General features: G+C 61.2%; 1 protein-coding gene and 1 long non-coding RNA gene across 2 annotated transcripts in view; one reads left to right on the forward strand and one right to left on the reverse strand.

Moving 5' to 3' along the window:
• The window catches only part of LOC128909367 (uncharacterized), a 199,762-nt gene extending 195,491 nt beyond the window's left edge, over positions 1–4,271 (forward strand). Inside the window, exon 3 of the long non-coding RNA XR_008466346.1 lies at positions 4,258–4,271. This is a non-coding gene — a long non-coding RNA (uncharacterized LOC128909367). The remainder of the gene's footprint in view (positions 1–4,257) is intronic.
• LOC128909366 (metallothionein-2) lies at positions 3,277–4,616 on the reverse strand. Its single transcript, XM_054200959.1, has 3 exons — positions 4,466–4,616; positions 4,292–4,357; positions 3,277–3,511 (listed from the first exon to the last, which is right to left on the reverse strand). Exons 1-3 carry the CDS (start codon positions 4,494–4,496, stop codon positions 3,417–3,419), a joined length of 192 nt encoding a protein of 63 aa, XP_054056934.1. The 5' UTR covers positions 4,497–4,616; the 3' UTR covers positions 3,277–3,416.
• Positions 4,617–11,141: the final 6,525 nt, after the last annotated feature.

Here is an 11,141-nt window from a genome sequence, read left to right on the forward strand (position 1 = left end):
CCAGGGTGCCCGTCCCCTTGCCACAGGGTGCTCAGGGTGCCCATCCCTTTGGCACAGGGTGCTCAGGGTGCCCATCCCTTTGGCACAGGGAGCCCAGGGTGCCCGTCCCTTCATCACAGGGTGCTCAGAGTGCCTGTTCCCTCATCACAGGGTGCTCTGGATGCCCATTCCCTCATCACAGGGTGCCTGTCCCCTCGTCACAGGGTGCTCAGGATGCCCATCCCTTTGGCACAGGGTGCTCAGGGTGCCTCTTCCCTCATCACAGGGTGCTTGGGATGCCCATTCCCTTGTCACAGGCTATGCCAGCACCACCCAGGCCTGTTGTCCCATGTTGCTCAAGCCAGGACAGAGACCCTGGGAGAAATGCAGAGTGTGGCCCTGGGGGCACAGACCAGCCTCGCAGGGCTGATGCAGAGCCAGGAGCGGTGCTGGGCACCGCACCCCCAGTGCTGCGCCCCACTGCCAGGCTGGGGGTGCGCCCAGGCCACCCCTCCCCGCCTCCCCCGGGCACCCAGGGGAGAGACACCATCACCTCAAACCACCTCTGCCAGCCGAGCTCTGCTCTTCTTCCAGGGGCTGTGTCGTGGTTTGAGCAACACAGGACGAAGTTCTCTTGTAACGCCTGGGAAAACTGCACTTTTAGAAGACTGTAGTGCCTGAATTGGTGATAATATTTACTTTATCTCCAGCTCCGGGGTGCGGGTTTCAAGGTCTCAGTGTTTTCGAGGTGCAGGGACAAGGAGGAGCGAGACCCGGGCATTGCCCCAAGCTGCCAACAGGGTTATTTCATACCATGAATGGCACATTCAGTATAAATTAGGAAGTTTGCTGAGGAGTTCTCTCTCTCTCTCTCCTTCTCCCCGCTGATGGCTGCCATCCTGAGCACTCCTCGCCCCGGTGCCACAGCCCTGAGCCCTTCCCTTCCTCCCGCAGCCGCAGCGCTCGCAGGGTCCCACATTGGCTGTCCCTGCGGGGAGTGCACGGCTTCTGCTGGGGAACGGGCTGGGAATAGTCCTCGTGTGGTTTATATTGGTATCGGGATCAGTACTGGCCCTTTATATTATTAATGTGAATTATCTAGTCTTATTTTATTAAATCTGCTTATATATCAACCCTTGGTTTTCCTTGTTTTTTCCCGATTGCCCTTCCTGGGTGGGGAGGGCTCATTGGGTGAGAGAATAATTGTCTAAACGACAATAAATTGTTGTGGGTTCTTCAAACCATAACAGGCTGGACAAAGCACACCGGCCCTCTCTCGCATGAAGCCTTTATTCCCATCACCCCCCTGCTACACGCAGCTGGGTGCAGGCTGAGAGCATCTCACACTTCACTAAAAAGTGGATTTTTTCCATAGAACACACTCCCGCCAGGACCAGAAAGCCCCCCCCACCTCACTGAGAGCAGCCACGGGCAGAGCCGGGTGCTGGGCACATTCCAGGCCAGCACCTCCCATGGGTGCCTGCACCCATCCTGCCGCTCTTATGGCTTTCCCCCTCCCAAAATCACCCCTGAGGAGGCTGAAAAGGGCATTGAGGATGGGGGGGGCACAGCAGCTGCTGCCAGATGGGGGTGCAGGCAGGACGCCGAGCAGGCAGGGGGTGGAGGTGTGTGCCCATGTCCCACCCTGGCACCCGGCTGGGAACAGGGAGCCGTTGATGCCTGGGGTGCTTCCTGAGAGGGGAAACCCCATCCACGCCCCAGCTTTGTTTCTGCTGCGTGATGCAGGCGCCCGGTCCCTGGAGTGGGGGGGGGGGGGGGTGTCTCATTCTGCAGCCCACCCACTGCATAGGGGCCGTGTCACCCCCACCGCCCCCTCCCCGGCACTCTTGTGCAGCGCCTTCCCATGAGATGTATTGGGTTTTTTTTAAAATGCATTTAGGGCAAGGCAGGCCCCTGAGCCCCGTCTCCGCACCCAGGCCGGGTTGCGGCAGGCGGCGCTGGGAGGCTGCTTAGGCAAAAGGCACACGCTAATGCAACGAGGCAACACATTTAAAAGGCAAAAGCGGGTGCTGAGCTGGGTGTTGCTTTTCTCACCAGCGAGGTCGGGTGCTGAGCAGGCCGGGCACACCTTTGGGGAAGGGGCCAGGAGCTCCCCTGGGTACTTGGAGCATCCCAGGAAGGGCCCGAGCATCAGGGGCATTGCCACACTCCCCCCTTGCGGACACCCCTCCTTGTGCCACCCAGGCTGGCAAAACGGACCGCAAGGGGTATTTGGGTGGCCCCGTTTTGGGGTGACTTTTTAAGTTCATCTTGTCCCTGGCCACCAAGGGTTGGAAGGGACATCCCTGCCCAGGCTGAGCTGAGTGCCCCCCCCACTGCCTGGAGAGGCAGGGAAGGGGTGAGGGCCTTGGCAGCGGGGCTGGGAACCTGCCTCCATGGCAGGGCGCACCCAGGGGACACGTACAGGCAGGTAGGGGCAGCCGCCCCAGCCGGCGGCGGAGGCTCCTGTGCATAAAAAGCCACTCTTTCACTTGGCAGAGACTTTCGGAAGCAAAACACGGCCCACACACCTTCCCATCACACCCCCCTCCACCCACACCATGCTCCCAGCACCCACTACCCTGCAGCCACGAGCAGCATTTAACCCACCCAGGGCTTACTCAGGGCTATGGGTGTCTGTCCTGCCTGCCCCAAGCAAGATGCCACCCAAAAACGGGCTGGAAAAGTGTGCTCAGCGGCCGTGCCTGGGGCCAGAGGAGCCCAGCACTGCAGCTGGAGGTCCTCGGCATGGGGCAGCATCCCTCTGGGGACAGATCTGCCCTGCACGGGGGTCAGGGTCTGCAAAGTGCAAGCTCTTGGGGGAGGTTTGCCCCTGCCCAGGAGAGAGCCGCATCCCCACGGGGGTTCACCCGGGTACCTTTCAGCAGCACCTCAGGGCAGGTAAGCTGCCAGCCCACGGCACCCAACCACCCACCGCGCTTCTTCCCACAAGCTCTTCCACCCCGAGGAAGCTGCAGGGTGACGTGGAGACACCTGCCACGAAGCCTGAGAAAGGCTGGAGGTGCCTTCCCCCCGCCCCCCGGACACATCACCCCTGTCCTCACCGGGGAACCTTAGAGACGCCCAGAGCCCACCCCACATGCAGGATGAGGTCCATCCTCTGTCCTGGGAAACTGCTTTTCCCCCCAGGGAGGTGCAGAGCCCCCTCAGGGAAGGATTGGGGGGGGGGGGGGCGGGTTTGTGAGCAGCCCGCCACCACCCCAAGGCGATGATCCCCACACAGGAGTCATGAGCGTCAACAGGGCTCAGCTCCAGCCCAACAGCACCACACATACCTCCAGCCAAACTCCTTTATTTCCACCCAGTTTCACCACTGGTAGAGAAGATACAAAATCATGAAAATAGGCATTTTTGTGCCTCCCACCCCCGCCCCGTCCCCAAAGCGTGCCGGCTATTTACAGGCAGAGGCGAGCGGCTCAGTGGCAGCAGCTGCACTTGCTGCTGGCCGGCTCCTTGCAGATGCAGCCCTTGGCGCAGTTGCTGCAGGTGGCGGGGCAGCAGGAGCAGCAGCCTGGGGGGGGACACACACATGAGAGTTAGCGGGCGAGTGGGAAGGGATGGGGGTCCCCATGGGGCAGGGGCACCCTGTGGAGAGCAGGGGACACATGCCCCCTGCCATGGGCAGGGCTGTGATCCCAATGGGGCAGCAGTTGGGGGGTCCTACAGGGCAGGGGGCACCCTCCCAGAAGGGCAGGAGGGGGGTCTCCAGGGGACAGGAGAAGAGGGAAGGATCCCCATGAGGGTCCTACAGGGCAGGGACAGCCGCCCCAAAGGGCAGCGGGGGGGGGGGGGGGAGGAGGTGGGCAGGGAGTGTCTCTAGGGGACAAGGGAAGAGGGAAGGATCCTCATGGGGGTCCTAGAGGGCAGGGGCACCCCCCTGGGGGAGTGGTGGGGTCTCCATAGGGAGCCCTATGGGGCAAGGAAGGGTTTCTCTATGGGGCAAGGGTTGGGAGGTCCCACGGAGGTCCTGCAGGGCAAGGAGGGGTACCCCTAGGGACAGGGACACCCCGCCAAAGTGGAGCGGGGGGGGGGGGTCTCCAGGGGGCAGGGGAAGAGGGAAGGAGTCTCATGAGGGCAGGGGACACCCCTATAGAGAACCCTAGAGTTTCTCTATGGGGCAAGGGTTTGGAGGTCCCATGGAGGTCCTGCAGGGCAAGAAGGGGGTTCCCCTATGGGACAGGGAAGTCCCCATGGCAGTCCAACAGGGAAAGGACGGGCCCCCCCTGTGGGACAAGGACAGGTTCCCCTCGGGACAAGCTGTGCCCCCCCGGGCCGAGCTCCCCCCACTCACTCTTGCGGCAGCTCCGGCAGCGGCAGTTCTTGCACTTGCAGGACCCGGCGCAGGAGCAGGAGTCACCTGAGGAGCCGGGGGAAGAGCGGCCGTTAGCCGGGACCCGACGGGACGGGGGCGGCCGGGCACGGCCGGGACCCGACGGGACGGGGGCGGCTGGGACGGGACACTCACCGGCGGCACATGTGCAGTCCTGGGGGTCCATGGCTTGGCTTGGCTCGGTTCGGCTGGGCTGAGCAAGCTGGTCTGAGCAAGCTGGTCTGTGCTGGCAGCGGTAGGGCAAGCGCCGGCCGCCCGCACTTTATGTGGCGGCGGAGCGGGGCGGTGCTCGGCGCTGCGCACGGCGGGGCGGGGCCGCGCTCACCCCGGCGCCGTGCTGTGCTCACCATGGCGCCGTGCCACGGGGCCGTGCTCACCCCCGCGCCGTGCCGTGCTCACCATGGGGCCGTGCTCACCACGGGGCCGTGCCCTGGGGCCGTGCTCAACCCGGGACCGTGCCGTGCTCACCATGGCGCCGTGCCACGGGGCCGTGCTCACCCCGGGACCGTGCCGTGCTCACCATGGGGCCGTGCCACGGGGCCGTGCTCACCCCGGGGACGTGCCGTGCTCACCCCGGGTCATCGCCCCGCCCGCCACCCCCCCCCACCCCCCCCCCCCCCCCGCGCCATGCTCCCAGCCCGGGGTTCCCACCCGCACCCCCATGTGCTGCCTCCCGGGGCGGGGTGGGGGGTGGTGGTACCAAGATGCTGGAAGATGCCAAGGAGGGGGTGCTTCCCGGCCCCTTCCCAGCCCCATGTGTCCAGAGGTGGGGTGCGGCTGTGCCGCCACCACCCACCCCAAACCCTTGGGGAGCCCACGGGGTGCAGGTGGCTGTCCCTGCGGGTGGGACAGTCTCAGCATCCCGCCAGAGAGCGGGGTGGCCCCAGGGCAGACCCCGTGGGGCTGGGGTGTTCAGCTGGCCCCCCCAGGAGTGGGTGAGCATGGGGGTGCAGTGCCGGGATGCAGCGTGGGAGCATGGCAGGGGGCTGCTGGGAATCATGGCTTTGTGCCACTGCCGGTGCCGGTGGGTTTTCCCCCTTGTCACGGTGTTTACGTGCCAACCGGCTTCCACCGCCTTGCGTGTGCCCATGGCCAGTTTGGCACCTGGTAGGGAAACCCGTGGCTGGGCCAGGGACAGGTCGTCCCCATGCCTGCACCCGGGGCTCTTGGTGGCAGTGGGGGTTTTGTTAAAAACAGGGCAAGTCTGGGCTCGGAGCTGGCGCTAAGGATGGGGTCGGTCCCCATGGTGCCCAGGCCAGCGGGTACTGGGACAAGGAGCAGGTCTGTGGCCCTGGGAGGTTGTGCCAGGGAGCGGCTCGTGCTTGTTTGCAAAAACACTGATTTTTTTTTTTATTTTTTTTTTTACCCAGCAGTGTTTTACGGGCAGCAACAGTGAGGGAACATAAATAGGAGGCTATGCCAGCAGGCGTTGCACTCGCCACTGGCTGAGCGGGGAAGGAGGAGGGGTGAAATCACTGCACACGTGTGGTCTTACTGCACATAAACACGGGTTGTGAAATCGCTTCCTGGACACCGCCCCCCCCAGCACGCTGCTGCCGGCCGGGAGCTCGCCCCAGCTTCGGGGGTGGGCTCTGGTGCACTCCTGTTTAAGAAAAAGGAGACACCCCGCCCCCGCCACCCGATATGGGGATGTGCACCCCAACACGGGGCTGGACCAGAGAGCCCGGGGGAGCATGCAGGGAGGAGGCGACAAGGGAGGCAGAAGACTTCCCAGATTTCTGGGAATCCTGCACGTCACCCATGGAGGGGCTGTCTCAGATCACGGGGTACATGGCCGCAGGCCCCCCCGTCACTGCGTACGGGAAGGGGCAGTGCAGCGTCCCCGCAGGACTGTGCGCAGAGCTGGGAAGGGAAAAGAGCCCGGAAAATGCCTTATTTCCCAATCGGGGCATTTCCACTGAATAATGAGACAGGGAGGGATGAGCTGTGTGTGCCCTGAGCTGCAGGTTTGCCAAAACGCCAGGGTGCAGGGCATGTGGTGGATAGCAGTGGGGAGAGGGGACCTTGGGGGGGTTTCCTGTGTGTTGCTGGTATTCCCGTTTCCTGCGACCGGTGGGAAATGGTTAATCCCGAGGCTGTGCCCGTGCAGGAGGAGAGCCAGGTCCGACTCTGGTTTTATAGCAGCCATAGAGCGAGAAGAGGAAGTGCCCAGCCCAGGTCTCAGGGCTCAGAGCTGAGCCACCAGGACCCCCGTCTGCCCCCCGCTTCCCACACAGGCCGGGGACAACATCCGAGAGCTGCTCTCCATCAGGCTGCCATGGGGGACGGGGACAGGCAAGGGGCAGAGCCACAGGGCAGGACTGGTGCAAACCCCCTCCCCAGTGTGGGCAAGGGATCCAGTGGGATCCCCCCCACTTCCTTCTCTCTACATTGGGGAGAGAGGGATTTGATGGATGGACTGTCCAGAGGATGAGGAGTTGGCTGGATGGTCGCATCCAGAGAGTAGTGGTCAACGGCTCCATGCCTGGATTTCAGTGCATCAGGGCCATGAATTGACGGGCAGGGATGCACCCTGACCCCCCGAATTGTAGCAGCAATTAGCAGGGGAGGGACTGCAGCCCCTGGGCTCGGGGCTGCCTCAGGCACGGTAATTGCTGGTAAATCTGGAAAACTTTTGTATGTAGAAGCTGTATTAATGGGGGAATCCATTGGGATTTGAAGGGCTGTAGGAAATGGTGGTGCTGCAGCCGTTTCGCTTGCTGGGTATGAGGGATCCGAGCAGGTCGCTGCAGCTGGACCGTGGCGCTTGGGATTTCCTCATCAGGAATCGCTCTGCATGGGGAGAATGGGCTTGGGATGTGGAGAGAGCTGGGCAAAAGGGAGCCCCATTAAAACAAGCCTTAAGGAAGGCAGCCCTGAGGAGAAGGACTTGGGGGTGTTGGTGGAGGAGAAGCTCAACACGAGCCGGCAATGTCCTCCGGCAGCCCAGAAACCCCCCGCAGCCTGGGCTGCATCCCCAGCAGCGTGGGCAGCAGGGCGAGGGGGGGGATTCTGCCCCTCTGCTCGGCTCTGTGAGACCCCCCTGCAGTGCTGCCTCCAGCGCTGGGGCACCAACAGCAGAAGGACACGGAGCTGTTGGAGCGGGGCCAGAGGAGGCCCCAGAGATGCTGGGAGGGCTGGAGCCCCTCTGCTGGGAGGACAGGCTGAGAGAGCTGGGGGGGTTCAGCCTGGAGAAGAGAAGGCTCCGGGGAGACCTTCCAGCCCCTGCCAGGCCCTAAAGGGGCTCCAGGAAAGCTGGGGAGGGACTCTGAAGCAGGGAGGGGAGCCATGGGACAAGGGGGAATGGTTTTACACTGAAAGAGGGGAGATTTAGGTGAGATCTGAGGCAGAAATTGTTTGCTGTGAGGGTGGTGAGCCCCTGGCCCAGGTTTCCCAGAGAAGCTGTGGCTGCCCCATCCCTGGAGGTGTTCAAGGCCAGGCTGGATGGGGCTTGGAGCAACCTGATCTAGTTGAAGACGTCCCTGCTTATTGCCAGGGGATGGGACTAGATGCCCTTTAAAGGTCCCTTCCAACCCAAACCATTCTATGAAACCCACAGGTGCAGTGAGGCTGGAAGGATGCTCTCAGGCCCACTGGTTAAACCACATGTTTGGGGAGAAATCCCATTAGCAATCTCCCCTTCACACTTGTTGTGGGCTTGTGTAAGGGATAATAGAGGATGGTCCGAGTGAGACGCGATGGAAAATTACTAGTTGAACCAAACCCAGTATACGTGCCGAGAAAAAGGACCTCAGTACTGTTGCTGCAAAAACTATGTGCTTGTCCCTGAGAACCTGACCTTCGCAGAAGAAGATAACAAGAAGGGAGTACAACAAGTGGTCGCGTATCCGACAGCCGCTGTTAGCAAACCTGGATCATGAGTCTGGTGAGGCTCGCTGCATGTGCTGGCCACCCGTGCAGCGACTCTGGCCTGTACTTTTCCACTCAATCCGGTGCAGGATATAAGGGGGTTGTCTCGGGCCGGAGAGGGAGAGAGAGAGACATGAGCGCACTTTGAAGATACAGGGGACGCCCTGAGAAAGCGCTGTGCCTTGCTTTCCTCTGCCGTACCGATGTAGCCCCTCATTATCCTGCTGCTCAGCAGCGCTACTACAATCTGCGGAGTTGGTAAGACTCTCTTAAGTAACTTTTGGGCCATTTGGGAACTGCTTAGCAAGGCTTCGCAGTAAAGCTGAATTCACTGTTTTCCCTGTAGCAAGGCTTCACAATAAACCGGAGTTAACCTTTCTTTTTCCTTTGTGTGGACTCCGGGTTGTACGTTGGAATCTTTTAAAAAAGAACTGGTTACAGGGCTCACCAGCAATGTTTTTGCATGGTTGGCATTTAAATCTCCCCGAATAGGAAGGAAGAGAGATAACCCTGCTATTTGAGGAGCGGAGTTTAATTTGGCGCTCCAGAGCTGATGCTGCACCCTGCCTGCGGCATCCTGCCCTGCCCTGCTTTCAGCTGGCGCGGGGACCTGCTTCACACCCTCGGAAGCAGTGGCGTGATGGTGACAACTCAGGGGACACCCTGGGGAAAGAGCCCTCCCGGAGCAAAGGGGGATCCCCTGGGCATTGGCACCGCAAGCAGCTGGTGGGCAAGGGGGGGCCTTGGCTGTGCCAAAACTCTGGCTGAGTCCTAGCAGCGGTGGCTGGATGTGTCAGGAAGGGGTTTGCAGCTGAAAAGAGGCCATAAAAGGCTGAATTCGGGGAGTGCAGGGACAGGCAGGACGCCTTGTGTGTCCTGGGCAGCAGCACGGGGCTACGTGGCACCTGGGGTGCAGCGTCCTGGCAGCGGAGTGGCTGCACTTGGGCAGGGCGAATGTCACACCCCAGCATGGGCATCGCATCCCACTGTAGGCATCACACCCTGGCATGGGCACCGCATCCCGTTGCAGGTATCACATCCCACTGTGGGCATTTTATCCTGGCACGGGCATCACATCCCATTGCACCCCGACATGGGCATCACCGCTTATCATGCTCATCGCCACCCACCATAGACATTGCACCCTGGCATGGGCATCACATCCCATTACGAGTATCCCACCCCATCGTGGGCATTGCACCCTGGCATGGGCATTGCAACCCATCATGGGCATTGCATCCTATTGCAGGCATTGCACCTTGGCACAGGCATCGTAACCCATCACAGGCACCACATCCCATCATGGGCATTGCACCCTGGTGTGGGCATCACAATCCCACCATAAGCATCACAAACCCATCATGGACTTTGCACCCTGGCATGAGCATCACAACCCATTGCGAGCATCCCATCGCACTGTGGGCATTGCACCCTGGCATGGGCATTGCAACGCATTGTGGGCATTGCACCCTGGCACAAGCATTGTAACCGTCGCAGACATCACATCCCATGGTGGGCATTGCACCCTGGTGCAGGCATCGCATCCCGTTGCAGGCATCGCAACCCATTGCAGGCATCGCACCACATTGTGGGTGCTGCACCTTGGTGTGGGCGTCGCAACCAATCACGGGCATTGCTCTCTGGCATGGGCATCACAGAATCACAGAACGGTAGGGTTGGAAGGGACCTCTGCAGATCATCCCATCCAACCCCCTGCCAGAGCAGGGTCACCCACAGCAGGTGGCACAGGAACGCGTCCAGGCGGGGTTGGAATGTCTCCAGAGACGGAGACTCCACCACCTCTCTGGGCAGCCTGTGCCAGGGCTCTGCCACCCTCAAAGGGAAGAAGTTCCTCCTCATGTTGAGATGGAACTTCCTATGGTCAAGGTTGTGTCCGTTCCCCCTTGTCCTGTCACTGGGCACCACTGAGAAGAGCCTGGCCCCATCCTCCTGACGCCCACCCTTTAAGTGTTTATAAGTGTTGATAAGATCCCCCCTCAGTCGTCTTTTTTCCAGACTGAAGAGACCCAAGTCCCTCAGCCTTTCCTCATCAGAGAGGTGTTCCAGTCCCCTCATCATCTTGGTAGCCCTTTGCTGTCCCCTCTCCAGCAGTTCCCTGTCCTTCTTGAACCGGGGAGCCCAGAACTGGACACAGCACTCCAGATGCGGCCTCCCCAGGGCCATGGCAGAGGAGGAGGATGACCTCCCTCCACCTGCTGGCCACACTCTTCTTGATGCCCCCCAGGATGCCACTGGCCTTTTTGGCCACAAGGGCATTGCACCCTGGCACGGGGATCACAACTCTTTGCAGGCATCACATCCCATTGTGGACATTGCACCCGGGCCACGGGCATTGCAACCCATCACAGGCATCACAGCCCATGGTGGGCATTGCAGCCCATCCCAGGCATCCCACCGCATTGCAGGCACTGCGCCCCTTCGTGGGCATCCGAGTGAGCTGGGGCTCCCCGCAGCAGCGCCCCGCCGGGCTGGCAGAGGGACGAGCAGGTTGGTTCTGCCAGACAGTTCAACTGAGCTGCCAGGAGGAAAACTAAACCTGTTTCCCCACCGCCCCACCTGCCGTGGAAATGTTCCCCCTGGAAATGGGCAGGGCCACAGCGGTGATTATGCTGGCGGTGAAGGCTTGTAATAACCAGCTGCTCATTAGCCCCGAGGATTTCTGGTGGAGGAGAGGGCCTGGGATTTGCCCTTGGGGAACGACAGGGCGGGGGAGAAAAAAAAAACCACCCTATAAATTACTTTGTTGTGTAGGGAAACTGTTAAAACAAGAGTCAGAGCTGCTGGTAGGGAGGGCAGAGCCAAGATTGGAAGAAAAGAGCAAAAATAAGAGGCGGGCTCTTTGCCATGACCCCCCAGACGCGTTACCCTCCCGCGCCCCAGGGAAACCGCCCCCTCCCACAGAACTGCCGGGTTCCTCATA

The sequence above is a fragment of the Rissa tridactyla genome, chromosome 4, assembly GCF_028500815.1.
Source record: "Rissa tridactyla isolate bRisTri1 chromosome 4, bRisTri1.patW.cur.20221130, whole genome shotgun sequence".
Classification (NCBI taxonomy): domain Eukaryota; kingdom Metazoa; phylum Chordata; class Aves; order Charadriiformes; family Laridae; genus Rissa; species Rissa tridactyla.

What these genes read in the sequence shown, in the direction of transcription:
- LOC128909366 (XM_054200959.1), bottom strand. Translation starts at nt 4,496, where the DNA reads ATGGACCCCCAGGACTGCACATGTGCCGCCG. An exon ending in GGACTGCACATGTGCCGCCG is followed by an intron (nt 4,358 to 4,465) that starts GTGAGTGTCCCG and finishes CCGGCTCCTCAG; the next exon opens with GTGACTCCTGCTCCTGCGCC. An exon ending in CTGCCGGAGCTGCCGCAAGA is followed by an intron (nt 3,512 to 4,291) that starts GTGAGTGGGGGG and finishes GTCCCCCCCCAG; the next exon opens with GCTGCTGCTCCTGCTGCCCC.